Source organism: Osmerus mordax, chromosome 9 (genome assembly GCF_038355195.1).
Source record: "Osmerus mordax isolate fOsmMor3 chromosome 9, fOsmMor3.pri, whole genome shotgun sequence".
Lineage (NCBI taxonomy): Eukaryota > Metazoa > Chordata > Actinopteri > Osmeriformes > Osmeridae > Osmerus > Osmerus mordax.
Genome location: NC_090058.1, coordinates 13,883,109 through 13,910,160, shown reverse-complemented (window position 1 = coordinate 13,910,160; position 27,052 = coordinate 13,883,109). Strand labels below are relative to the sequence as shown.

Here is a 27,052-nt window from a genome sequence, read left to right as displayed (position 1 = left end):
TGTGCGTGTGTGCGTGTGTCTGTATATCTCTGTTTGTGCGTGTGTGCGTATGTGTGTGTACGGCAGTCGTCTGTGTGTATGCGTGTTGTGTTGATAACATAACCTGGAAATAGCCTCTGAAGCCGGAGTGTTGACCGAACCAGAACGATGCACGCTAGCGCTTGTTCTGTTTGCGAACACACGTACGCATGTGTGTATGCACGTGTACGTGAGCTTTCCCTCGCGTGTATATTCAAGAAGCTGATGCCCGCCCCCCCCCCCCCCCCCTCCCCCCCCCAGGAGGAGGAATCCCTGCGTGGCCAGGTGAAGGACCTGGAGGAGAAGCTGGAGACCCTGAGGATGAAGCGCTCGGAGGACAAGACCAAGCTGAAGGAGCTGGAGAAGAGCCGCATCCAGCTGGAGCAGCTGCAGGAGTGGAGGAGCAAGATGCAGGAGCAGCAGGCCGAGCTGCAGAAACAGCTCAAGGAGGCCAAGAAGGTAGAGAGCTCTTCCTCCAGCACCTCCACCTCCTCAGTTACCCCTCCAGCACCTACACACCTCAGTTACTCCTGCAACACCTCCACACCTCAGTTACTCCTGCAACACCTCCACACCTCAGTTACCCCGGCAATACCTAAACACCTCAGTTACTCCTGCAACACCTACTCACCTCAGTTACTCCTGCAACACCTCCACACCTCAGTTACTCCTGCAACACCTCCACACCTCAGTTACTCCTGCAACACCTCCACACCTCAGTTACTCCTGCAACACCTACTCACCTCAGTTACTCCTGCAACACCTCCACACCTCAGTTACTCCTGCAACACCTCCACACCTCAGTTACCCCGGCAACACCTAAACACCTCAGTTACCCCTGCAACACCTACTCACCTCAGTTACTCCTGCAACACCTCCACACCTCAGTTACCCCGGCAACACCTAAACACCTCAGTTACCCCTGCAACACCTACTCACCTCAGTTACCCCTGCAACACCTACACACCTCAGTTACCCCGGCAACACCTACACACCTCAGTTACCCCTGCAACACCTACACACCTCAGTTACCCCTGCAACACCTACTCACCTCAGTTACCCCGGCAACACCTACACACCTCAGTTACCCCTGCAACACCTACTCACCTCAGTTACCCCTGCAGCACCTACACACCTCAGTTACCCCGGCAACACCTACACACCTCAGTTACCCCTGCAACACCTACACACCTCAGTTACCCCTGCAACACCTACTCACCTCAGTTACCCCGGCAACACCTACACACCTCAGTTACCCCTGCAGCACCTACACACCTCACACCTGTCTCTCCTCAACCCTCTCCTGCAGGAGGCCAAGGAGGCTCTGGAGGCCAAGGAGCACTACATGGAGGAGATGGCGGACACGGCGGACGCCATCGAGATGGCCACGCTGGACAAGGAGATGGCGGAGGAGCGGGCGGAGTCTCTGCAGCAGGAGGCAGACTCCATGAAGGAGCAGGTGGAGGAGCTCACCATGGACCTGGAGATCCTGAAGCACGAGATCGAGGAGAAAGGTAGATGTCTTCCCAGACCGCACTCCGCTAGTAGTAGTAACTTATCCCGACTTTTCTGGCTCCTCTGATTACTTGGACTCATCCTGACTCTTCCTGACTCGTCCTGATGTTTCTCCTCAGGCTCAGACGGAGCTGCCTCCAGTTACCATGTCAAGCAGCTGGAGGAGCAGAACGGCCGACTGAAGGAGGCTCTGGTCAGGTATGGCAGTTCTTTCAGTCTACTGAGGGTGATTTAGTCCTGAGCAAGATGGCCGCCATCTGGGACTCATTCCAGGGCCTTGCTCAGCAAGTCTTCGGGCTATTTTGTGAATTTATTGGCTCAACTGGTTTGAATGTGCCAAACTATATAAAAATTTAAGTTGCTTCATAAGATTAGTCCCCATTGGCCACAATGTTTCCTCCTTTTCAACTTGTATGTGTGTGCACGTGTGTGCGTGTGTGTGATGTGGCACACTGTGGTGACAGGATGCGTGACCTGTCGTCGTCGGAGAAGCAGGAGCATGTGAAGCTGCAGAAGCAGATGGAGAAGAAGAGCTTGGAGCTGGACGTCTTGAGGAGCCAGAGGGAGAAGCTGCAGGAGGAGCTGGCGCTGGCCGAGAAGACCGTAGACGAGCTGAAAGAGCAGGTCTGTCTACCGGAGACCACTGCGGAGACACTAGATCTAGCATATATTGTTTAACTACATGCTGTTATGGTTCTTCCCTTTGGCACTTATTTTGGTTGTTGACAATATGTGCTTCATGTTTCTACCCGCAATGTTTTTGGGGCTATCTTGTTGTTATTATCAGTGACCTATGCACTTTGTAAAGCTCTCTCTTGGAAGTCGCTTTGGATAAAAGCGTCTGCTAAATGAATAAATGTAAATATTCACTCTTTAACTGTGATACACAAGATCTACCTTACTGACTCCATTACTACCGTAGCCCTTCATGTTGTGATGGTGTGTGTTCTTCATGATGTGTGTGTGGGTACATAGGTGGATGCTGCTCTGGGGGCGGAGGAGATGGTGGAGACCCTGACAGAGAGGAACCTGGACCTGGAGGAGAAGGTCAGGGAGCTGAGAGAGACCGTCACCGACCTGGTAAGGAGGAGGAGATCCCTCTGAGCGGCCTCTTCTGTGTCAATGAAGATGAATGCCTTTACTGTCATTGCACATAATATAACAACGAAATTCAATTGCACGTCCCCTGGTGGCGACACATAGTATGACAGGACAATATTGCAGTGTCGTCGTTCTCTCTGAGTTTTTCCCTGAGGGCTTTCAGGTGTTTACATCTGTGGGGGGGGGGGGGGGGGGGGGGGGAGGGGAGGGGGGCGTGTCAAAAGCTCCTGCTGAGCCCGGCCGGCCTCTGCTGCCCCCTGGCGTCTGACCGTGTGACACTGCGCTCCTCAGGAAGCCATCAACGAGATGAACGACGAGCTGCAGGAGAACGCCCGGGAGACGGAGCTGGAGCTGAGGGAGCAGCTGGACCTGGGCGCGGCGCGCATCAGGGAGGCGGAGAAGCGCGTGGAGGCCGCCCAGGAGACCGTGGCCGACTACCAGCAGACCATCAAGAAGTACCGCGAGCTCACCACTCACCTGCAGGTACGACGTTGCGGGCTTCAGGTGCTCGCCCGTTAGGTGTCGAGGGCGGAGGGCTCACCTGTAGGCGTAGCATCACTACCCTGGAGCTCCCTGGTCTCTGTGCTGACGCCGCTGTCCCAACAGGAAGTGAACCGGGAACTGACGAGTCAGCAGGAGGCCTCGGCAGAGCAGCAGCAGCAGCCTCCAGCCGAGATGTTCGACTTCAAGATCAAGTTTGCCGAGACCAAAGCCTACGCCAAGGTGACCCCACCCTGACACCTGTACATCCCCCTTTAAGGAAGATGAGAAACAGACCTGATATGTCTCAGTGTTCTCCAGGCATATGACCGTGTGTGTTTCTGTGTGTATCCCTGTGTGTGTGTGTGTGTGTGTGTGTGTGGTTGTCTGATATGTGTGTGATTATCCGGTGTGTGTATGGGGTTGTTCTCTGTGTGTGTGTGTGTGTGTGTGTGTGTGTGCAGGCCATAGAGATGGAGCTAAGGAAGATGGAGGTGAGCCAGGCTAACAGGCAGGTGTCCTTGCTCACCTCCTTCATGCCCGACTCCTTCCTGCGTCACGGAGGAGACCACGACTGCATCCTGGTGCTGCTGCTCATCCCCCGGCTCATCTGCAAGGTACACACTCCCTGGCTGCGCGTGCGTGAGGGTGTGTAAAATGACCCAATTGGCTACAAAGCACTCTTTGTCTAGAGTTGAACATACATTCACTGTGAGCATCTGAGTTGTGAACTGGGTGTGTGTGTGTGTCAGTACTGAAGGTTTGCGTGCGTGCGTGCGTGCGTGTGTGTGTGTGAGAGCTCTAAACGTGTGTGTCTGTGTTTTTCCAGGCGGAGCTCATCAGTAAGCAGGCTCAGGAGAAGTTTGACCTGAATGAGAGCTGCACCGTGAGCTGCACCGTGCGTACCGGGCTGAGAGGAGGGCAGGGGGAGCAGATGAGCTTCGCTGCCGGCCTGGTCTACTCTCTCAGTCTGCTGCAGGCCACGCTGCACAGATACGAACAGTAAGAGTCCCGCATCCTCCAACCTCCTCCACACAGGCCTGCAGCCCACGTTTGATCACTTCAAAGGGAGGCGTCAGCTCGTGCGTGTGCATGTCTGTCTGATCATGCGTGTGTGTGTGTGTTTACATTTAGTCATTTAGCAGATGCTCTGTGTGTGCACATGTCTAATCACGTGTGGGTGTCTGATCATGTGTTCCTGTGTGTGTGTGCCAGGGCTCTGGGTCAGTGCAGTGTGGAGGTGTATAAGAAGGTGGGCTCTCTCTACCCTGAGATGAGCATTCACGAGCGCTCGCTGGACCTTCTCATCGATCTGCTGCACAGAGACCAGCTGGACGAAACCGTCAACGTGGAGCCCCTGACCAAGGCCATCAAGTACTACCAGGTACCAGTACTGACCCTCACCATCAGGTACTACCAGGTACCAGTACTGACCCTCACCATCAGGTACTACCAGGTACCAGTACTGACCCTCAAGTACTTCCAGTTACCAGTACTGACCCTCACCATCAGGTACTACCAGGTACCAGTACTGACCCTCACCATCAGGTACTACCAGGTACCAGTACTGACCCTCACCATCAGGTACTACCAGGTACCAGTACTGACCCTCACCATCAGGTACTTCCAGTTACCAGTACTGACCCTCACCATCAGGTACTACCAGGTACCAGTACTGACCCTCACCATCAGGTACTACCAGGTACCAGTACTGACCCTCACCATCAGGTACTTCCAGGTACCAGTACTGACCCTCACCATCAGGTACTTCCAGGTACCAGTACTGACCCTCAAGTACTTCCAGGTACCAGTACTGATCCTGACCTAGCCAAGGTCATCATGTACCATTACTGTTATGGTTTGGTCGGCACTTCCATTCAAAATCCCTAAACACAATTGCTATTATTTCCGCCATATCACAACCAATCACAAGGCCCTTTGGCTTACAGTAACTACCCTGCCTCTGGCTGGTCCTCACCAATGCATGTTTACAGTACACTGCTATTATCATGAGATTGTGGTCTTATGTTGTAGTATCCCACCATTTGTTCTATCATATCTTGTTGTGTAACATGTTGTAAAGCTGAGCTGCTGTGTTGCTGTTCCAGCACCTGTACAGCATCCACCTGACCGACCAGATGGAGGACTGCACCATGCAGCTGGCTGACCACATCAGGGTACGGAGGCCACACGACACAACAACACCACCATACAACACCACCATACAACACTACACAACAACACCACCATACAACACCACCATACAACACTACACAACAACACCACCATACAACACCACCATACAACACTACACAACAACACCACCATACAACACTACACAACAACACCACCATACAACACCACCATACAACACTACACAACAACACCACCATACAACACCACCATACAACACTACACAACAACACCACCATACAACACCACCATACAACACTACACAACAACACCACCATACAACACCACCATACAACACTACACAACAACACCACCATACAACACCACCATACAACACGACACAACAACACCACCATACAACACCACCATACAACACTACACAACAACACCACCATACAACACCACCATACAACACTACACAACAACACCACCATACAACACCACCATACAACACTACACAACAACACCACCATACAACACCACCATACAACACGACACAACAACACCACCATACAACACCACCATACAACACTACACAACAACACCACCACAACAGCAACACCACACAACACAGGACAGGTCTGGAATTATACTTGATTAGACAACCTCACCCCGTTTGGGCCCAGCTGATCTCTACCCCTCCTTTACTTGGGAACTGTGTCGTGGGAGTTTTTCCTTGTCTGTTCTGAGGGTTGAGGTTGGTTCCAGGAGCCGAGTGCACCAGCTGGGCGTACGCCTGGGTGTGTATCCCAGTTCACAACTCAGATGCTCACAGTGAACTAGAAGTTTTCTAATTTCTCTATCAGTAAAATGTATTTTCCTTTTCTTTCTTTTTTAAATCCATGGCTTGTTTTGAAGGGAGATATGCTAGCTAAGTGCGCTTTGGATAGGCTCTTAAATGTGTTGCTTGGCAACATTCGACGCTTTCGCATTTTCACAAGGACGCGCATCTTAAAACCAGGCGTAGCTACGACCGTGGCCTGTCAAGCTTGGTGCTCTCGGTGTAAATTCAAATCACAAAGTCGGACGTAACTAAGACCGACGTAGGAGTTAAGACCAACTTTTTTACGCCCAGCTGGTGCACTCGGCTCAGGTGCTCTGGGACATTGCTTGTCAAAAGGGCTCCATGTAAACGAAATAGATTAATCTGAGATGACATTTGAATCCTTTGATTCCTGATTCCTGACGTGATCCCTGTGCAGTTCACCCAGAGTGCCCTGGACTGCATGGCGGTGGAGGTGGGAAGGCTGCGAGCGTTCCTGCACACGGGCCAGGAGGAGACGGACCTGGCCGTGCTGCTGAAGGACCAGGAGACGTCCTGCTCGGACATCCGCCAGTTCTGCAAGAAGATCCGGCGTCGCATGCCTGGCACCGACGTGCCAGGGATCCCGTCTGCCCTCACCTTCGGAACCCAGGTACTGACCCTGACCCCTGATCATGACCTTGACCCCTGACCCTGGTGTGACCTTTCCACCAGGGTGTGAATGGTGCTCTGGGGTTCACTGAAGGAGGACCATGGCTTCTGGAGCGGGCTGTTGTGAGGGAGACTTGTCTCCCGGTGTGGGGAACGACTGTAAACAGACTCGCCTGTGTCTGTCTAGTGTCCTGGTATGAGGACCATCATATGTAGTCTGACCCTGACCCTGTCTGTGTCCCTGTCGGTGACCCCTAACCCTGTGTGTGACCCCTGACCCTGTGTGCGACCCTGTCCCCCAGGTGTCGGAGACCCTGCTGGACTGCAGGAAGCACCTGACGTGGGTGGTGGCCGTGCTGCAGGAGGTGGCGGCTGCAGGGGCCCAGATGATCGCTCCTCTGGGTGAACAGGAGGGGCTGTCTGCCCTCAGACTGGAGGACGTGGCCTTCAAGGCTGGAGAGCAGGTACACACTCTCACACACACTCTCACACACACTCTCCCTCACACTCTCACTCACTCTGCATACACATAGATACTCACGTACTCTCACACACTCACTCCCACAGTCTTGACTGCACTACCAGTCTGGCTTGCCCTGGTGTTCCCTGTGTGTGTTCCTGGAGGGAACTGTGTCAGGTGATGTTTGCTTCTCTGTGTGGTCAGATCTATGGAAGCCCAGGTGCCAATCCGTACGAATGCCTGCGCCAGTCGTGCAGCATCGTCATAGCAACCATGAACAAGATGGCCACCGCCATGCAGGAAGGAGAATACGATGCTGAGAAGCCCCAGAGCAGGGTACAAAGCCTCTTCATTATTACCATCACATCCTCTGGGCAAGTTGTGTCAGAGGGGGCATCGCTACTGGGGGCGGGAAGGGTCACCAAGGTGGATGACACTTATAGCACTGGACTCCCTTATGACGGAATCATGACCCAGGCTGTGACAGTAGTCATGAGTCACATGACCTAGCTGTGACAGTAGTCATGAGTCACATGACCCAGGCTGTGGCCCGGCCTCAGCTGACCGCTGACGTGGTGTGTCCCTCCCAGAATCCTCCACCGGTGGAGGTGCGGGCGGCGGCGCTGCGTGCGGAGATCACCGACGCTGAGGGTCTGGGCATGAAGCTGGAGGACAGAGAGACCGTCGTCAAGGAGCTGAAGAAGTCCCTGAAGATCAAGGTGCGGAGACACTTCCTGGACGGGAGGAAAGCAGCGACCCAGTGTTACACACAAACCACACGGTGGCAGGTCACATGGAGATTCACCGACACGGGTGTATGTGTGTCTGCGTGCGTGGTGTGCATTTGTGTGTGTGTCTGCGTGGTGTCTGTGTGTGTGTGTCCTCAGGGGGAGGAGCTGAGCGAGGCCAGCGTGCGTCTCAGCCTGCTGGAGAAGAAGCTGGACAGCTCGTCCAGAGATGCGGACGAGCGCGTGGAGAAGATCCAGACCAGGCTGGACGAGACCCAGACGCTGCTGAGGAAGAAGGAGAAGTACGTGTGGCCCCTCGGTCCCCCCTGCCTGGGGAAGCACTGGCAGGGTCCCCCCTCACACCGGCTGCTGCCAGGGGCATGTTCACCCGTCTGATAGGCCCTCCCTTTCTCACCCTGGGACTGGTTAGGTTGATAGTTTTCCTTTTCTGAGGGTTGAGGTCTGTGAAGCTTTTAAAAAGATGACTTTAGCGTCACATCATTTAATTAAGCCTACAGCCCACAGCCCCCCCCCCCCCCCCCTCCAGGGAGTTTGAGACCATACAGCTGTTTACCTGACCGGTGTCCCCCACTCCTTCTGCAGGGAGTTTGAGGAAACCATGGACGCCCTGCAGGCCGACATCGACCAGCTTGAGGCGGAAAAGGCGGAGCTGAAACTGCGTCTCAGCAGCCAATCAAAGATGACCATGGACGGCCTGAGAGGGACGCCTCCGTCGGGCATCGCGTCTGTCGTCACGGGGATGGCAGGAGGTGAGACCGAAGACTACTCTCTCACCTGGGAGAACGGCCCACCTCAGACAAAAGATGCTCCGAGCTGTGCATGTACTCGTATAGGCTCAGACCAATCAATGATGGTTGTTGTCAGAAAAGAAATGCTGCGATCTAATCAGCTGTTTAATACCTTGGCTCACCCAGGCCGTCTCTTGACCCTAACCCTGCCTATCTCTCTCCTTCATCTGCATCTCTTCTTCCCCCCTCTCCCCCCCTCCTCATCTGCTTCCTGTCCCCCCCAACTCCACAGAGGAACAGAAAGGTACTCCTCCCCCTCTCACTCACCCATCCTGCACACTATCTGTACTTCCTCGTTTTCACTATGGACAATAACAGATAGCAGACTTGACGCTTCCTTAACCAAGCTGTTAGCATCCCAAACCTGGCTAGTTACATCCTGAACCTGGCTAGTTACATCTTGAACCTGGCTAGTTACATCCTGAACCTGGCTAGTTACATCCTGTACCAGGCTAGTCGGCTCCAGTCACGTTAGATGGGTTTAACATTCATAACTAGACTAATATAGCAAATAGTGCATACGTGTTTTGTTTGTCTGAATGTATTCATATGGCTGTGTCTACTGGGTAACATGTCGATACTGCATGGCTGTATAGTACATACTGTAGTCAATATTATTATCACTCCCGTAATGGATGATTGGATGAGTATTACAGTCGGTAAACATTACAGTACAGCTGTATGTACAGGACATAGGTGACGCGTGTGTGTTCTCCCTCCAGGAGGGGGTGTGATGGCAGCTATGGGGGCGGGGCTGCAGGTGGTAGATTCCCCCCTGCTGACTCAGCAGATCGATGCTCAGCGACTCAGCATCAAGCACCTGAAGAACGAGAACAACAAGCTGAAGGTATGACACGCTGGTGGAGGAGGGTGCTTCAGCGCCGTATCATTACCGAGGCAGATGGATACTATACAGAAATGGCTGCAGTACAGAATCGAAACTACCTCAAAAAGCAAACAAGGTTTCAAGGGATTTTATAAAGCGTTTTGTCAGATATGTTCGACCCCGTGAAGTTTGATCCTAACATGATATCTCAGTGAATGGAGGTGGTTAGAGCATTTTGCAGATCAAGAGGTTGCAGTACAGGTTCCCCCTGTACTGTACAGTGCTTTGGATGAAAGCAATATTAATACATACTCCTCCCACCCTCTCTCCTCTGTACTCTCCTCCCTCCACCCTCTCTCCTCTGTACTCTCCTCCCTCCCTCCTCCCTCTCTCCTCTCCTCCCTCCCTCCTCCCTCTCTCCTCTGTACTCTCCTCCCTCCTCCCTCTCTCCTCTGTACTCTCCTCCCTCCCTCCCTCCTCCCTCTCTCCTCTCCTCCCTCTCTCCTCCCTCCCTCCTCCCTCTCTCCTCTGTACTCTCCTCCCTCCACCCTCTCTCCTCTGTACTCTCCTCCCTCCCTCCACCCTCTCTCCTCTGTACTCTCCTCCCTCCTCCCTCTCTCCTCTGTACTCTCCTCCCTCCTCCCTCTCTCCTCTGTACTCTCCTCCCTCCCTCCACCCTCTCTCCTCTGTACTCTCCTCCCTCTCTCCTCTGTACTCTCCTCCTTCCCTCCACCCTCTCTCCTCTGTACTCTCCTCCCTCTCTCCTCTGTACTCTCCTCCCTCCCTCCACCCCCTCTCCTCTGTACTCTCCTCCCTCCCTCTCTCCTCTGTACTCTCCTCCCTCCCTCCTCCCTCTCTCCTCTGTACTCTCCTCCCTCCCTCCTCCCTCTCTCCTCTGTACTCTCCTCCCTCCCTCCACCCTCTCTCCTCTGTACTCTCCTCCCTCCCTCCTCCCTCTCTCCTCTGTACTCTCCTCCCTCCCTCCACCCTCTCTCCTCTGTACTCTCCTCCCTCTCTCTCCCAGGCTGAGAAGATGCGTGTCCAGCTGGCCTCCCTGCCGCCCCTCAACGTGGCCAAGCTGCCGTCCAGAGACGGCGCCCGTCCGGAGGTGCTCTCCAGCGCCCTCTACCGCAAGACGGACCAACTGCTGGACACACTGCTGCAGATGAGCGCCAACATCAAAGTGGTCGACGTCACCGGGAGGTCTCCAGGTGAAGCTCACGAGCCGGCATGGCCGACATCATCGACACCATCTCTGGCCTTCATATCAGTAACAGTTGAGGTGGTTGTGTGTTTGTTTGCAGTCACTCCTAGCGCCCAGCTCCTGGAACAGACGGCCAGACTCCAGTCTCTAAGTGACACCCTTGACAGACTGAAGGTACAGTATGACTCTCAGTGATTTATTAAGTGTAGCTCAGTGGATCTAACCCGCCGTAGAATGTGGCACAATGTGTAATTGGCAGGGATGGGGGTGGCGCTGTATTAGAGCAGTTGACTGTAGATCAAGAGGTTACCGGTTGAAATCCCCCCCACATGTACATCTCTTTGGATAAAAGCTTTTGCTAAATGAATGAATTACATTACATGTGCAAATGTGTACGTTTCCCATCTGGAATCTGCCCCTCCTGATCCGCCCTGGTTCTTCCTGGTTCCTCAGGATGAGGTAGCGGAGCACGTGGTGACTCAGCGTCCTGGCGCTCGGGCCTCCTCAGACTTCGCCACGTTCCCCTCCGCGGCTTTTGTTAAGGTAAACACTCCACCTGGGGAGCACTCCAGGGCAGTTCAACCAATAGCTTGGTTCAGTTGGAGGGAACACTACCCAGTAACTATGTGATAAGTTAGTACCTGTCTCTGGTCAGTAACTGTGTGATAAGTTAGTACCTGTCTCTGGTCAGTAACTGTGTGAGAAGTTAGTACCTGTCTCTGGTCAGTAACTGTGTGAGAAGTTAGTACCTGTCTCTGGTCAGTAACTGTGTGATAAGTTAGTACCTGTCTCTGGTCAGTAACTGTGTGATAAGTTAGTACCTGTCTCTGGTCAGTAACTGTGTGATAAGTTAGTACCTGTCTCTGGTCAGTAACTGTGATAAGTTAGTACATGTCTCTGGTCAGTAACTGTGTGATAAGGTAGTACCTGTCTCTGGTCAGTAACTGTGTGATAAGTTAGTACCTGTCTCTGGTCAGTAACTGTGTGAGAAGTTAGTAACTGTCTCTGGTCAGTAACTAGCGAGTTAGCAGGTGTGCATGTTGTCACTACCTTCCTCTTGCTGTCCGGTGTGTTTCAGGCCAAGGAGGAGAGGAGGGGGGACACAGTGTTGGTGGGCAGGGTCATGCTGCCGTGCTCCCGGGGTCAGGAGCAGGCTCACCGTCTCGTCCTATCACAGGCTGAGCTCCAGAGAGTGCACCGCCTCCTGCTGACCTAAGCCCCCGCCTGCAGCCCCGCCCCCCACAGCCCTGCTTGAGACTAGCCTCCACCCTCCTGCTGTTCGCTGTGTGTGGTTAGTAGGACGAAGCCCTATAGGCCAACAGTGCATCTGCTTGTTATTCTATCAAGGTTGCGTTAACGACTCAGCACATATGATGACGCCACTCTGATGTTGCTGAGTCTGACGTGATCCGCTGTTGTACCCTCGTTATACATCACAATTAAAGGGATGATCAGCTGGGAGGTCAGGTTGATTTGAGGTCTTTGTCCAAGTTACATCATGGCTACAGTACAGAACACTACTTCCTCAAAAGGATTTCAGAGAAGGAAAAAAAAACGGAATAAGGGATTTTATGAAGCATTAGTTGATTTTCTTGCACATAAGTATTGACTTTAAATACTATTACTTTAAAAGTTACTTTTATTAAGGAGCATTGTTTGTCTTAAATGATAGAAGTACCAATTTTTTTTCCGGGTAATTTTAGTATTTATTGCACACGAACGCGAGTACATTGTTGCAGGACACTTTTACATGCTTGGTATTTGTGATTTACCATGTGAGTAATGTAACCTAATATGAAACTTCAGAGCTAATATATTGAATTGTATCGCATTTTTAAGGTGTTCGAGAAACATATCATTGTGTAGAATTACCGTGTCCTGGCCTGACGTTGCAGAGATACTCGCGGTTCAGACTGGTCATATGCCTTATCCTTTACTTTCTAGCTCAAACCTCATTCATTGCAAAAACAACATCTCTGCCAAAGATTCTATGTTTTTTAACCCGCCACATTTTTCATCTTTGGATTTAAAAAAAGCTTTTTATTTTAATACACTTAAAGCTACATCATATTAGATTGTTATATTATGTATTTATATCTAGTGAAAAACAAACATGTACACACCAACAGTATTCTGTATTGAGGAGGTTTGGGGTTTTGACGTTGAGAACTTATCGCATTATTAGCATCTTGAAAGAAAATGTGTCCCAGCCCAGCCCCTGGCTCTCTCTGTGCCCTCTCTGTGACCTGTAGCCTCTCCCAGCGCTGTAACCACCCAACAATAAAGACATGGACAATGACAAATCAGATGCCGCTTCTTTTGTCATTTCTGAGTCGAGTCTGAGTCAGTAAAATACTGTGGATGAACTTTTCTTGAGAGCATCTCGACCAGCGTGGTTGAAGATCAGGAGACTCGTCACTCACCTGTGTGTCTGAGCATGCTGCCATGGAAAGCTGTTTCATTGTTGAATAAACCAATTTATTTTTTTTGCATAAAAAACCCCCCAACCAATCCAACCCAAATAAAACATTTCATAAGTTTTTATGTAGACAAACAAGGTTAAGGATTAGAATTTCTCTCAAACTTTTCTCCAAAACCACAAGCAGAAAACATAATTTCTTAAAACAAAGCTTTTTCCAGAATAAATAATTGATTTTAGTAAGATAAATCAGGATCTAAATAATACTTAAAAGTAAAAACCATCTTGTCACAGCACTCTAATTTAATGAAGCGTTCAGCGCCTCCTGTAGACGCGTCAGCATCACTGCCAAGGTGTTCGCCGACCCAACACACGGTTGGTGATTTTCTGCGGGAGAAAAACATCCAGTCACTGGAAATAACGAGGAAACATCCAGTTCCCCCGCAGACCAATCAGAGATGCAGGGGATCAGTACAGCTGGACATCAAGGACCAGACGTGTGGGTCTGACAGTATTCCAGCGGTCAGAAGACGTTCCTTGACACTTAACTACCAAAATACTGTTAGAACTGTGCACTTCTGATCGCCTTTGGATTTTCCGCTGTTCTTTGTACGTGTGGATGGAAGTGCCTGCTGAATGAGGGAGACGTGTACCTTGTTGTAGAGCTGGGCGTTGAGCCTGTAGGAGCGGTACTCTGCCTTCCTTCTGTCCTCCTCCCTCCTCTTCTGCACCTCCGCCAGCTGGGAGTAGATCCTGGAGCACCACACACCATCTCATTAGAATACCAGAATCTGTGTGTTTGTGTGGGGCACTGTGTGAAGTCTGTGTGTGTCTGGACCACTGGCTTTAACGCTGGTCATGTTAATAACACTCACAGGAGAACAGCAGCACACACCAGGGTTGTGTGCATTATTATGACATTAACTACTTACTAACCGAGAGTGAGGTCATGCCGGGAAATATCAAACTGAGGCTTTAACGTATTGGCAAAGCCGAACGGTCGAGGTTAGTAAGTTGTTTATTATATGGCATGTTTAGCTCTTTTCATTTTGTAAATGAAAATAAATGGTAATTGTAAATAGAAAACATGTCGTTTTGTTCAGCTCAAGTCTTCTCACGGTGTTTCAGGTGTTGCCTAGCAACCAATCTGGAAATCTGAGCAACCAAACCTAGCAATCTGCCTAGCGCTTGTCGTTTTTCTCTCTGTGTTCATACTTTTCTGCTCTTTTAGAAAGTTAAGAATTTCCTCGTCGCTGTTGATGTCTTCATTATCATCTGGATAGTAAAACTCTGACTCCTCGATATCGCTCATTTTGAAGGTGACGTCAGAGGGCAATAAGGATCCGTATCAGACCGGCGAGGAGGTCAATACGCGGCTGGCATGACTACCCATTAGCCAATCAGAACGCTTGTACTGTCGTTGCCATATAATAAAAGATAATATTAACACACACACATCTGTAAATAGACACTCCTAGAACTTACTGTTTGGATCTTTGGACCATCTCCTTCTTTGGAACGGCCCTTCTGAGCAGTGATGGACCTGAGTACAAAACAAACACATCAGCTTCGTACCCATCGCCTGTGTGGATATGCTAGTTTAGGTGCATTCAATTCGTGTGTGTACCTGCATGAGGTCTGTGCAGCCGCCCTGCTGCCCCGGGCCTGTTGAAGAGCTCATCTCTCTCCCTGCTGAAGATGGCCTGCAGCCTCCTCTCCTCCACCTGCAGGGCCAGGCGCCGGATCCTCTCCCGCGAGCGAGACATGAACTCTGGCCTGCGCAGCTCCAGGGCCTCCTGGTGGGCGAGAGGAGGAGGAAATGCACAGAGCGAATGTGAGAGCCACGGTTAAACATGATAACTGCTAGCTGGCTCCGGCAGAGACTGACCTGCAGAGAGATGCGGACCAGCGCAGAGGGAGGCTTGCTGCTGGGCTGAGGCGGAGGTTCGGTCCCACCGGGTCTGGAACCCCGGGTCCCCTCCCTGGTCGTGGTCCGGCTCTGCTCTGCCTGGCGGGGCCTGAGGGGCTCTCTCCAGGGCCTGTTTGAGGCCTCAACCCAGAGTGGGCCGGGCGTGGGGGCCGGGTGCCCCTCTGGCTGGTTCTCCTTCCGGGCTTCAGCTTTCAGGTCCTCCGCAGGAAGGAACCAGGACACACCTGGCGGGCGGCACTCTGGGTCAGAATGAGCGCCATGGCAACACCCGGCAGTCATGTGCATCTCTGCTCTGATGTGGTCCTACACTGGTGCTTGGATACGGTCCTACACTGGTGCTTGGATACGGTCCTACACTGGTGCTAGGATATGGTCCTACACTGGCGCTAAGATACGGTCCTACACTGGTGCTACGATACGGTTCTACACTGCCGCTAGGATATGGTCCTACACTGGTGCTAGGATACGGTCCTACACTGCCGCTAGGATATGGTCCTACACTGGTGCTAGGATACGGTCCTACACTGGTGCTACGATACAGTTCTACACTGGTGCTAGCATACTGTCCTACACTGGTGCTAGGATACGGTCCTACACTGGTGCTAGGATATGGTCCTACACTGGTGCTAGGATACGGTCCTACACTGGTGCTAGGATACGGTCCTACACTGGTGCTAGGATACGGTCCTACACTGGGTGATTGCTGGGGGTATTGGATTCCCATCTGGATTAAAAAAGGAACTTGAATTCAGTTTAGTAGGCGATCCTCTGCTACTCACCGCGTGGGTAGTGCTTGGGTTGTCCCCTGAGGGTACTGGTCTTCTTGTCTCGGAGGAATGTCTGGGTCTTGGGAGGGCTCCTGCCCCCCGCCCTGCCCCTCTCCCCGCTGGAGGAGGAAGCCAGGGAGGGAGGCCCCCTCTGGGACGGGGCAGGGGAGGGGAAGGTGGTGCCAACGTCCCGGGTGTGGCTCCTAGTCCCCTTACTTATGACCTCCATGTCACCTGAGGAGGAGCAGGGGAGGAGGAGGGAGAAGAAAGAGGGGAGGAGGAGCAGCAGGAGAGGAGTAGAACAAGGGAGGAGAGGAGCCCAGAAACCCATGTGAGATGAGTGTCTTGTCTCTGGAGGGTGAGTGGCTGGTCTCTTAACAAAATCTACAGGATTGAGCGGTTGACCTCTGACCTGCCTGGACTCCCCTGCTGACCCGCTTGACGCCCCTCGTGGCGGAGAGGGAGGGCCCACGGCGTGTGGTGTAGGTGCTGGCGGACGACGCCGAGTCAGCAGTCATCTACGAAGCAACAACAACAAACATCCACCAGTTAGCTATGCATGCTTACCTCCATTACTAACAACACCAACCAGTTAGCTATGGTTCCAACCTCAACATCCGACACCTGAGGACAACCGTGGTACAGCCTGTAAACCTTTTCACAGCTCAATTAGGGATGTTCCTGCACATCCACATGGGATAACAAGTTACTTGTTAGTTTCAAGCACTTTCCCATTGTTGCAACCGCTGCATAAAAGCAATAAACTACTCGGGGGTTGTGATATATTCAAATAACCCATGGGTTGTGCTAGTAGAGAAATTAGTTATTTAGCGATATATCACACCCTCTTCAGGCTTATTGATTTATTACACTAGCTACATACTGACACTAGCACTGAGTCCCTCCACTACAACCTCAGATGTTCCTGCTCCTCACTACTTCCTGGGTACTGTGCTGTGTATTTTAGTCATGTATTTTATGCATCTAAATCACTTTCACAAAATAAAACTTATGTGGTGAGTTACGCTACGTGCAAAGCCTCAAAATAAAGAGACGTCAAATGACCACGGCAACCTCAACTGCTGCACAAACAAGGTGCGAGAGATGTTTGTGTTATGTTCAGTACAGGACATATCTACAGTACTGAAACAGATATAATAGCTGTGAACTGGAATAAACCTTGTTTCTGTAGGAGGTTGTGGTGGTTCATTAGAATTTCCTTTCATTATGGACCTCACCGGCAGATGTACGATGAAGATAATCACTGCCAGTGTACATTTGCATGCAAAAATGCATCAGCTGACAGCTGTATGAGTGTGACTAGTACGTACTATGGACTCATCTGTTGCTGTGGTCTCTGAGAGGAGGAGGGGAGGGGTCCTGCCCTGCCTCTGCCCCAGGCTCTGCCTCTGCTGGTGGATGGTGCTGTGCAGTTTCCTGAGCTTGGTGCCAGTCTTCAGTCCTCTGACTCGCCCGGCCCCGAAGGCCCTCACCAGGCGGGCCGTGTCCACTGTGGACCTGGAGCTGCTGCTCTCCGAGACGCTGTCGGCACGCTCCCTCTCCGCCGGCCACAGGTGCCGGCTGGGGGAGGGGCCGCAGCCCGCCCTGCTCTCCTCGTCTTCCTCTTTCGCCGCCAATGGCTCCGCCTCCTGGGTCTGGGCCTCCTGCAGCCACGCCTGTCGAACTCCTCCTCTCCCGCTGCCCTCCGTCCTCTCCTCTCTCGTCCTCTCCTCTCTCGTCCTCTCCTCTCTCGTCCTCTCCTCTCTCGTCCTCCTCCCCTCTCCCTCCTCCGCCCTCCTCCCGGCGTCTCCCGGTCCCACGGCGTCCTCCCCCAGGGCGGCTGGGTCTGGGTAGGTGAGGGTCGACGGCGTGCCGCTGTGGATCAGACGTGACAGGCGCTCCAGGCGCTCCAGCAGGGACGCCTCCCTCTCACTGGTGGGGCGGGACTCCTCCAGGCTCCACCTCTGGCTGAACCTGCGCCACAGTTGGTCGAGAGACCTGCCAGTCTGCTGGGGGGCGGGCTTAGGGAAGCCCCGCCTCTCTGGCCCCCAGGCTTCCTGTGGGAGCGGTGTGTGAGCGGGGCCAGGGCAGGAGCGGTCCATGCTGTAGTCCAGCTCTCCAGGGAGAGGCTGAAACTCCTCCCCTTCCTCTCCCAGGCTGGGGGAGCGCCAGCCACGTCCCTCCGGGAGGTCAAAGGTGGTACGCTGGTCTCTCACAGCGCCAGCAGAGCCCGAGCTCGGCGCTTCTCCTCCTTGAGGGAAAGAGGGAGGAGCCTGTCTCTCGTTTCCATATGAGCTGCTCTCCAGCGGCGACTCAGCACCTACGAGGGGAAGGACACACATCCTGTTACATACTGGATCATAGTGTCTTTACAAAACGGACTCCCACAAACGAGGTGCTTTGTGACGCATGATGTCGTCCATCTTCAGTGCTGTCAGAGGTGTCCTAGATTCCTTCGAGTGGCTGTGTTTATTCACAGTCTCTATAGTACATGCTACTCTCGACAATCAACATCTCCCCTCATCCACACGCCTCCTCCCACCCCCTCAGCCCAGCTCACCTGCGTGTCCAGGCTGCAGGCTGACTCCAGCCTGGATGAGTCCACCCTGCATGCTGACTCCAGCCCCCCTCAGCCTCTTGCTGTAGATGCCCTCGGTGTGCCTGATGTTCACCCCCCGGTCCACCCCTTGCTCCTCCCCCTCCTGGTCACGGGAGCCCAGGACGTCAGCGCTGAACTGAGGGGGCACGGCGTCGTCTGAGCCTGGAGGTGGGGCGGAGAGACCAAGAGAGAGCAAAAAAAGGGAGAGTAGGAGAAAAAGAGCGACCGAGAGAGAGACCAGAAAAGGTGAGAGAAAGATAGAGACCGAGATAGAGAAAGACGGGAGAGGGCAAGAAACGCAAACAGGGAGAGACACACAGAGAGAGACACACAGAGAGCTATGTGAGGCTGAGAGGGACCCTTCTCTCTGAGGTGCACCAGTGTGTGTGGGTGTGTGCCCGGGCCGGCCCAGTCTTTGTTTCAGAGACATGAGTTATTCATGAGGAGCACGGTGCACATGACACAGGAGCAGATGCTTCCCTGTGTGTGTGTGTGTGTGTGTGAGTGTGTGTGTGTGTGTGCATTAATCAGTCAGTCAGTTCAAGATACTCTACTCAGTAGAATGTTTTAATGGGATCATTATCTGGAATTCATTGTCTTCACATTGTCTTCCTTATAGAGTGATCATCTATTTTGAAAACTAAACTGGAGATGGCTTTAGTGGCTATGACAGATGAAGAGTGAAGAGCTGGTTATGACCATGCACTAAGGCACCTCTTTGTGTGTGTGTGTGCGTGTGTGTGTGTGTGTGTGTGTAGTCCTACCCGTGTGGGAGCTCTCTACGGTGGTGTCGGAGCGGATAGGGGAGAGCTGGGCCTCGGTCTGGGGGACGTAGAACATGTTCTCGCTGCCCAGAGGTTTGTATGGAAGCAGAACCGGCACAGCTGCAGGGCACAGAACATTCCTCAGAACTGGAGAGCACATCTCCTGTGTGTCCTGACATCTTGGACAGAAGAACATCTTAGACCACATCATCTTAGATATCCTGACATCTTAGACCACTGGGAAACAGTCGAGAGGAGTAGGACCAAGAGGTGGCCTGCCCTTGTTGCGTTTGGCAAATGAACTTGAAACTACAGCACCACGCCTGGCATAGGGAAGTACTGCGAGCTGTCAGAATCCTTACCTGGAGTACGAATGGGTCTGGAGGGGGGAGCCAGTCTCTGTGGAGGAGTGAAGGATTGTGGGTACCTGGAGGAGGTCTTCCACTCAGGCACTGTGGTAGCAAACTGTACCGACACATCCCGTCTTCTCATTGGTTCTCTGGTTGTCCCAGCCCTCTCCTGATTGGTCAGCGTAGACTGTGGGGTGTGGCCATCATGGAGAGGGCCTGTGAGGGCGGAAGAGTGTCTGGAGGAGAGGGCTGGGGCCTGGGTGTGCTCGGTGGGCTTGGGGGAGAGGGTGAGGTGGAGCAGGGACACGTGGCCTGGTGCCTGGCCTGGAGGGTTGATGGTAGCAGAGCCCTGGCTGCGTCCTGTGGTGTCCCGTCCCAGCCCCGCCTCCTCCGGCCCAGCCTGGACCTCCACATGGTTCATGGTTCTGGCGTGGTGGCCGTTGGGCTGAGGCGCGGAGGCTGGCTCTGCTGCTGTGCCTCCTTGGTGGGTTGTGGGGGGGCGGTCCGGCTGGGGGGCGGGCGGCGGGACCCCCTCCCTGGAGAGCTGGGCGAGCTGTAGGGGCTCCGGACTGGAGGGAGGCAGGGGGGAGGGAGAGCGGCGGCAGGTGGTGATGGTGATGGAGGTGAGGGGCGGTGGAAGGTGCGCCCTGGGGAGGCTCACACCCTCCCTGTGGGCGATCTCTCGAACACGGCCCTCCAGGTTCTGGGGCTGAGGGGGGTGGAGGCTGGGGTTTAGGGGCAGAGGGGCAGGGGGCTGGTTGGGGTCTAGGGAGGCCATGGTTAGGGTCTGGAGCTGGTGGGACAGACGTTCCTCTGCGGCTCTGAGGGCACTGAACCGCTCTGCTGGCTGGGAGGGAGGCAGGGGGAGAGGCAGGCTTGAGGCAGCGCTGCTCTCTGTGTCGGTGCTTCCCTGGCTCTGCAAAGAGGAAAGGAGACAGCTTCAATCCACTGGGACATCACACACATACACAAAACACCAACAACTTTCACACAACATCATTCACCAAGGCTGAGCGATATGGCCAACAATTTTATTGTGATGTTTTTTTTTTTATATTGATCGATAATAATACGAATCTATATATTGAATAAAAAGGTTTCCGACAGCACTGTATTTCTAGATTGATATGACGGCCGGATTGACCCAAATTCTTTATTTGAATATTACAGCAGGAAACAGAGCTCTCTGTGACCAGTCATACCGGAGGACATGTATTGCTACAAGTCGTTCGATGGAGTGGTGACGAACAATATACATACAATCCTATAGTACCTAACATCTGGTTATTACTATCCATATCAATCATTCAATAAACGTCAGTCAGATTCTCCTAATGCTGGGTACACACTAAAATATTTTTTTAATCTTTTAAGATTTTCAAAATGTGAGAGACCACAAACATGAGGACCAAAAAAAATCCTAGACTTAACCGCTTTGCTCCCCCCCACACAGGATTTCTGATCGTAAATATTCTGAATATTTACGATTTGCGATCGGGCGGCTCCGACGTTCTTCCGAGCAGGTTCAGTCACTCTTAACACACCTCACACCAAGGGAAAATCATAATACTCTTGACGTTGACCAGACAAATGGTTTACTGTCCGTTTTGGAAGGGTCAGCTAGCTCAAAAGTAAATCAACCAATCTACTCAAACAAACCAGGTTTTTGCGTTACCCCCAACACAAACATCTCCATTTTATGGATAGAAGTCCATAAAGATGCTGACCAGGTCAAACATACATCCCTCTGAAGCCTTATGCTAACACTTTACAACCTCTCAACCTTTTAAACTAGTCTCAGGACTTTAATGAACAACGGAGCTTTACAGTTTACCACTATTAAAACATATTTATCCAAAAATTTCCATAACAGGACGGAAACACGTTTGTTTCTCTGCTCCATGATTGGCTGCCTGTCTGTACAGTGTTTTTGTAGGTAGAGGAAAATGTATTCAAAAACACAACAACCTCCACACGCCACAATAACATTCCCACAACACAGCAACCTCCCAAAAACACAGCAACCTCCCCACAACACAGCAACCCTGTTCTCTCAACATCCACCCACAGGAGAACTTGGAGGTGGGATCATTAGCACTGGTGTTGCTGGCACCACAATCGAAGCACACCATGCCCACAACACACCTGGTTCCTTCAGCATCAGACTAGGAGTCCAGGAGGCTGCCACCAAAACAAAACAAATACTGCTCATCATCCGGAAAGGTCAGGGAGGTTCTGTTGTTGAGTCTCTCCAATGCAGTGTGTTGTGTGGTGTTGGGGACTTGGGTGGATATTATTTGGAGGTGTGACGTTGTTCTCGCCGCACTGTCCTTTCTATAGGGGGGCAGGACAGGAGGGTACCCTGAAGGTGTGTGTGGTGTTGGGGACAGGACAGGAGGGTACCCTGAAGGTGTGTGTGGTGTTGGGGACAGGACAGGAGGGTACCCTGAAGGTGTGTGTGGTGTTGGGGACAGGACAGGAGGGGTACCCTGAAGGTGTGTGTGGTGTTGGGGACAGGAGGGGTACCCTGAAGGTGTGTGTGGTGTTGGGGACAGGAGGGGTACCCTGAAGGTGTGTGTGGTGTTGGGGACAGGAGGGGTACCCTGAAGGTGTGTGTGGTGTTGGGGACAGGAGGGGTACCCTGAAGGTGTGTGTGGTGTTGGGGACAGGAGGGGTACCCTGAAGGTGTGTGTGGTGTTGGGGACAGGACAGGAGGGGTACCTTGAAGGTGTGTGTGGTGTTGGGGACAGGAGGGGTACCCTGAAGGTGTGTGTGGTGTTGGGGACAGGAGGGGTACCCTGAAGGTGTGTGTGGTGTTGGGGACAGGAGGGGTACCCTGAAGGTGTGTGTGGTGTTGGGGACAGGAGGGGTACCCTGAAGGTGTGTGTGGTGTTGGGGACAGGAGGGGTACCCTGAAGGTGTGTGTGGTGTTGGGGACAGGAGGGGTACCCTGAAGGTGTGTGTGGTGTTGGGGACAGGACAGGAGGGGTACCTTGAAGGTGTGTGTGGTGTTGGGGACAGGACAGGAGGGGTACCTTGAAGGTGTGTGTGGTGCTGAGCAGGAGCTCCCTCTTGATCTCCTCGATCCTCAAGCGGTCCTCTGCGTCCAGCTCCAGGGGTTCACACTGCAGGCCCGACAGCTTCAGCTTGATCCACTCTGCAACAACACGCTGGGCCTCAGGACTCACTCACACAGGCACGTTCAGTGTACCTCACAGCTGCAAGCAGTTAGCTGTTTTATTCTATATTTCAATGCCTCTATTGTGTCTATATTATTGTTGTTGTTACCGGTCTATACTTATTCCTTAACTGTACAAAAGTTACCTGACCACTTGAATTAACTTCCGAATGAATAATAAAGTGAATGTACTAGGATTGAACAAATACAAACGCAGCAAACACACCTGGCTTCTGACTGGATTGGAAAGGTATGACTGCACGTGCTTACTGACTGAGACGTGTAAAGGAAGTTCTGACGACACTGCATTTCTACATTGATACGATTTGCCGGATTGATACAAATGATTTGTTGGAATATTACAGCACGAAACAGAGCACTCTGTGACCAGTCAAATACCAGAGGACCCTATCAGAGTCATCTGCCAGAGTGGTGGCGTTCACAATTCACACAAGGGTCTGTTGTAAACTTAGAACATATGGTCATCACAAAACAATCCCTCAATGTAACTGTCCCATGTCTCTTCTGTGAGCCAAAGGTCAAACAGCTGCTTCAACAGCACCTTAAACTGCATGTCTTCAAATGACCCTTTCAAGAACTTCCCCTCTCAGGTCAGAAATACCTTAAGACAACCAGACTTCATTCACTCTCAAGATGGAAGGCATTATAAAATGCTTCACCCATCCTCTAGGGTAAACCGTGCCACAGAGCTTCAGCACCTCATGTTCCTCTGAGTCATTCTCCCCCCTCTTAACCTTACTTAAACGAGTCACTGGCACGTCCTTTATCAATGAACAAAAGAGCTTTAAAGTTTTACCACTATTAAAACATATTGATCCAAAAATGTCCATAACAGACATTTAAATGTAGTTCCTGTGTACCAAGGGGTTTGACTCACTACATGAAATAATCTGGCGTAACAAGCTAGGTGTGAGGTAGTGTGTGTCAGGAGGAAGTGTGTGTGTGTCAGGAGGATGTGTGTGTGTGTGTGTGTGCAGTACCTCTGGCTCGACTCTCCTCCAGGTCAGTGTTGGAGCTGGCTCTGCTGGAGACCATAGTGGCCGGAGACTCTCTCTGCAGGAGCCTGGCGACCCTGGCAGCCAGAGAGCTGCTGCTGCTGCCCTCACTGCCCGCGCCCTGCCCCGAGCCCACCGCGGAGGAGGACGAGGAGGAGGGGGAGGAGAACGGGGAGATCTCCTCCTCCACGCCCTCTGCGTCCCCCTCCTCCTCCCCACCCCCTGGTGTCTCTCTGAGGGCGGGGCGAGGCTGGACTGCAGTAGCAGCCGCATGCTGACCGGGCAGCGTGTTGATTGGTGGGACGGGGAGCTGGCCACGTGCCGCTGCGTCCGACGGCCCGGCACTGCAGCCCTCGGGCTCCGCCCTCCTCACGGCCTTAGGCAGCGGCAGGTCAGAGCCCGTGCCCGCGGAGCCGTCCCGGGGCTGTCCTCCTCTCACGCAGGCCTCCCTGGGGCTCAGGGTCTGGCCGGGCTGGTGGGCTGGCTCCCTGGGGGGCCTCCCGGTCTCCGTTCCCGTGGAGTTCTCTCTCAGCCTCTCCACCAGCAGCATGGAGTCTGAGGAGGACCGGCCCCAGACCAACGATGTCGAGTAGGTCCGCAGGTCCCCAGCCGACGAGCACGTGAGGGACGACCTCTGGAAACTCTCCATCCTGTTCCTCGCGGAGAAGAGGGAGTCTTCGTCCAAGTGCGGCTGGGACCCTCCTGGGGATGAGGAAGAGGAGGAGCCCCCTGAGACGATGTTCTCTGCCCGGCCCAGCAGCCTCCTGATCTCCTGCAGGGTCTTGGAGCCGACGAAGGAGTCCTCGCGACTCTGCTCCATGCTCACTTCAGGCTCTGGGGCTCCGGTCCTCTGCCCCCCGGGAGCCAGGCCCTCGTACCTCTCCCCGAGCTCTGTGGCAGCGTGGCTGGGCACACCCGGCCTGCTGGGCTGGGGAGGCTGGTGGGTGTCCTGGGGCTGGGGGCTGACGGTGCTGAGGGCCAGCCTCACACTGCCCTGGCTGGGATCTCTGTCTAGGGGGGAGGAGGTATTGGGATCACGGTAGGGGGCCATGGGATGGAGGCTGTCCACACTCAGAGGGATGGAGAGGCTGGAGTCCATGGAGAGAAGGCTAGCCCTGGAGAACTCCTCTTTATGGGGGCTGTCACCTGAGAACACCAGGGGAGACAGCAAGCCCTGTATTATACATGCATTCTCCCACTGCAATACCTATCCACATTTTCTCTTTTTTTTTTTTATATATATATAAAGTATATCTAGCTGAATTGTTGGGTACAGTAACATTATTTTACCCATTTATTTTATAAATAGGCCTGAGTGTGGAAAAGAAGGAAACATTCTGCAAGTGCAACATCTAGCTGAATTGGGATGGGTATAGCTCAGTGGTGGAGTATTTATCACAGGTTCAAATCCCCCTGTACATTGCTTTGGATAAAAGCATCGTAAAACCTCCATAATGATATCCTTTTGGAGTGACAGCAGTGACGTCCCTGTCGTACCTTCCGAGGGCTGGCTGCTCTTGGTGGGGGTCCCCACGGACCCCTTCACCGTGCACAGATCCGTGGGAGAAAACTCGGGCTCTCTGATTGGTCCTCTGGGTGCAAACGGAGTGAGGATCGTTGAAGGGGATTGGTCAATACCGAGGTTACGGAGGTACAGCTGTATAAAATATTGAAAGGAAAGATGTGGATTGTAGTTATGAATGGGTTAACTAGGTCCACTGAATATTTGATTTGATTAATTCGAGACGCTATTATAATGTGACATACAAATGGTGCATATTCAAATATAATCAATACAAATATATAAAGAATATACTAATATACTACATAGTATTACTAGATACTAAATACTATAACAAACTTCTTTTATTTACACCAACAAAATGATGAATTACCGGAATTCTGTCTTCAATGTTGAGCTCTCTCTCCCTGGCAGGAGTGGAGGGTTTGGAGTTCCAGTAGGGGGCGTAGTTGTCCACCTCCAGGCTCACCGCGGACGACGCCCCCGCGGAGGCGCCCAAGTTCCGCCCGCTGTGGCCGCTGTCCTGGGAGCTGGAGAACACGGCGCTCCCGTCGCGGGGAGTGGACACGTCACTGAACCAGCCCAGGTCTGCGACACCAGAGGGCTGAGCTGTGCTGGCCTGCTGCAGCTCCGCGCCACGCCCGGCCCCTGGGGCCTGACCTGGGCCTGCACCCCTCTCACCCCCCTCCGGCTCCCTGGGGGTGGCTGTCCCAGCCTGGCCCAGCGCCTGGCTGCTCCCCTCTTCCCTCCGTGGCTGTTCAGCATGCTGGATGGTTGTGACTACCGTGCTGAGAGAAGAGTGGGACTGAGACCTGCCAAGGGCGGACCCCGGAGGGCCCCCGGCCACCCCCCCGTCCTCCCTCAGGGGGGCACAGCCCACTGCCTCTCCCCTGGTCGGGGAGAAGGGCCCGGAGAGGGGTGTGGTGGGGTTCTGGTCTGAGCTGGGGCCAGGAATGGCCTGGTGCTGGCCAGCCCCCTGCTGAGTCAGCATGCGGTTCAGAGGGCCTGAGACGGCGTCGTAGGCCCTCTGTTTGGGAGACACACCAGAGAACCCCTGCAGAGCCAGGCTATCAAACAGGGAGGTCTTCATCGAGCTCTGATTGGTCCTCCAGGCGTCTACCTTCTGCAGGTAGTTCAGACTCGGAAGAGAGTGAACCTTTCCGGATGCTTCGTAGCCTGGCTGTGGGCCAACCAGGTCGATGGCGTCGATATCCGGCATAGAAACTGCCGCTGGCTGTGAGGGCCTCCTGGAACCTGAGAGATGCGAGACGTCCGGGTTAGACCCGATGGCTGACAGCAGTCCCAGTTTGGGCTTAGAACCGGTTCTGACGGGTGCGTGGAAAACACCGGGAGTAGACTGGGACACAGGCTGAGGGAGGAAGCCCAGGAGGGACCCATCTGTCCCTGTCTGGTTCCCTGAGGACCACAGGTCCCTCTCCCTGTGTCCTCGCTCCACGCTGTAGCCAGCTGACAGAAGCCCCGTCCCACTCACTCCGACCAGGAGCCCTCTGGTGGCACCCACCCTCCCTGTGAGGGGGGTGTCGGCTGTTGCGTTCTCCTGGTCTGGGGTGAGGCTCTCGGGCTCGAAGCTGCGGATTCTCTCCGCCTCAGAGCGGAGCTCTCTGTGGAGTGCGTCAGCACCGTCATCTGGTTGAGCGTTTGGCGAACGGACGGTGATGTTCGAAATCTGTGACATCTGTGAGGAGTGTTGTCCCGTCTCGGTCTGGGGTCCTCCTGGCGAGGGCTGTCTGCTCCCGGC

The 27,052-nt window shown here is 53.2% G+C and overlaps 2 protein-coding genes across 5 annotated transcripts in view; one reads left to right on the top strand and one right to left on the bottom strand.

Moving 5' to 3' along the window:
• dctn1b (dynactin 1b) overlaps window positions 1–13,047 on the top strand; it is a 30,716-nt gene extending 17,669 nt beyond the window's left edge. For all 4 annotated transcript variants that reach the window (XM_067242666.1, XM_067242665.1, XM_067242668.1 and 1 more), the window contains 22 exons: window positions 280–477; window positions 1,328–1,532; window positions 1,653–1,731; window positions 1,998–2,157; window positions 2,509–2,613; window positions 2,926–3,117; window positions 3,241–3,357; window positions 3,579–3,731; window positions 3,944–4,116; window positions 4,330–4,498; window positions 5,223–5,291; window positions 6,510–6,722; window positions 7,024–7,185; window positions 7,386–7,517; window positions 7,772–7,900; window positions 8,069–8,211; window positions 8,513–8,679; window positions 9,441–9,565; window positions 10,569–10,755; window positions 10,849–10,922; window positions 11,202–11,291; window positions 11,827–13,047. In XM_067242666.1, coding sequence (XP_067098767.1) covers window positions 280–477; window positions 1,328–1,532; window positions 1,653–1,731; window positions 1,998–2,157; window positions 2,509–2,613; window positions 2,926–3,117; window positions 3,241–3,357; window positions 3,579–3,731; window positions 3,944–4,116; window positions 4,330–4,498; window positions 5,223–5,291; window positions 6,510–6,722; window positions 7,024–7,185; window positions 7,386–7,517; window positions 7,772–7,900; window positions 8,069–8,211; window positions 8,513–8,679; window positions 9,441–9,565; window positions 10,569–10,755; window positions 10,849–10,922; window positions 11,202–11,291; window positions 11,827–11,964 — 3,180 coding nt within the window. In that variant the 3' untranslated portion in view covers window positions 11,965–13,047. The remainder of the gene's footprint in view (window positions 1–279; window positions 478–1,327; window positions 1,533–1,652; window positions 1,732–1,997; window positions 2,158–2,508; window positions 2,614–2,925; window positions 3,118–3,240; window positions 3,358–3,578; window positions 3,732–3,943; window positions 4,117–4,329; window positions 4,499–5,222; window positions 5,292–6,509; window positions 6,723–7,023; window positions 7,186–7,385; window positions 7,518–7,771; window positions 7,901–8,068; window positions 8,212–8,512; window positions 8,680–9,440; window positions 9,566–10,568; window positions 10,756–10,848; window positions 10,923–11,201; window positions 11,292–11,826) is intronic.
• A 207-nt stretch (window positions 13,048–13,254) lies between these two features.
• Window positions 13,255–26,989, bottom strand: alms1 (ALMS1 centrosome and basal body associated protein). Its single transcript, XM_067243347.1, has 15 exons — window positions 25,667–26,989; window positions 25,269–25,428; window positions 23,757–24,917; window positions 22,613–22,734; window positions 19,590–20,493; window positions 19,228–19,347; window positions 18,425–18,625; window positions 17,196–18,184; window positions 16,277–16,382; window positions 15,877–16,098; window positions 15,056–15,321; window positions 14,795–14,963; window positions 14,653–14,710; window positions 13,821–13,920; window positions 13,255–13,554 (listed from the first exon to the last, which is right to left on the bottom strand). The coding sequence occupies exons 1-15, from the start codon at window positions 26,987–26,989 to the stop codon at window positions 13,510–13,512; spliced, it is 5,946 nt and encodes a 1,981-aa protein (XP_067099448.1). The 3' UTR covers window positions 13,255–13,509.
• Between the last annotated feature and the right edge of the window lie 63 nt (window positions 26,990–27,052).

Coding starts and splice junctions, on each gene's coding strand:
- alms1 (XM_067243347.1), bottom strand. CDS start 26,989: ATGTCACAGATTTCGAACATCACCGTCCGTTCGCCAAACGCTCAACCA. Junction 20,494..22,612: donor GCACCACACACACCTTCAAG/GTACCCCTCCTG, acceptor TCCTCTTTGCAG/AGCCAGGGAAGCACCGACAC. Junction 14,711..14,794: donor GCTGCACAGACCTCATGCAG/GTACACACACGA, acceptor TTTTGTACTCAG/GTCCATCACTGCTCAGAAGG.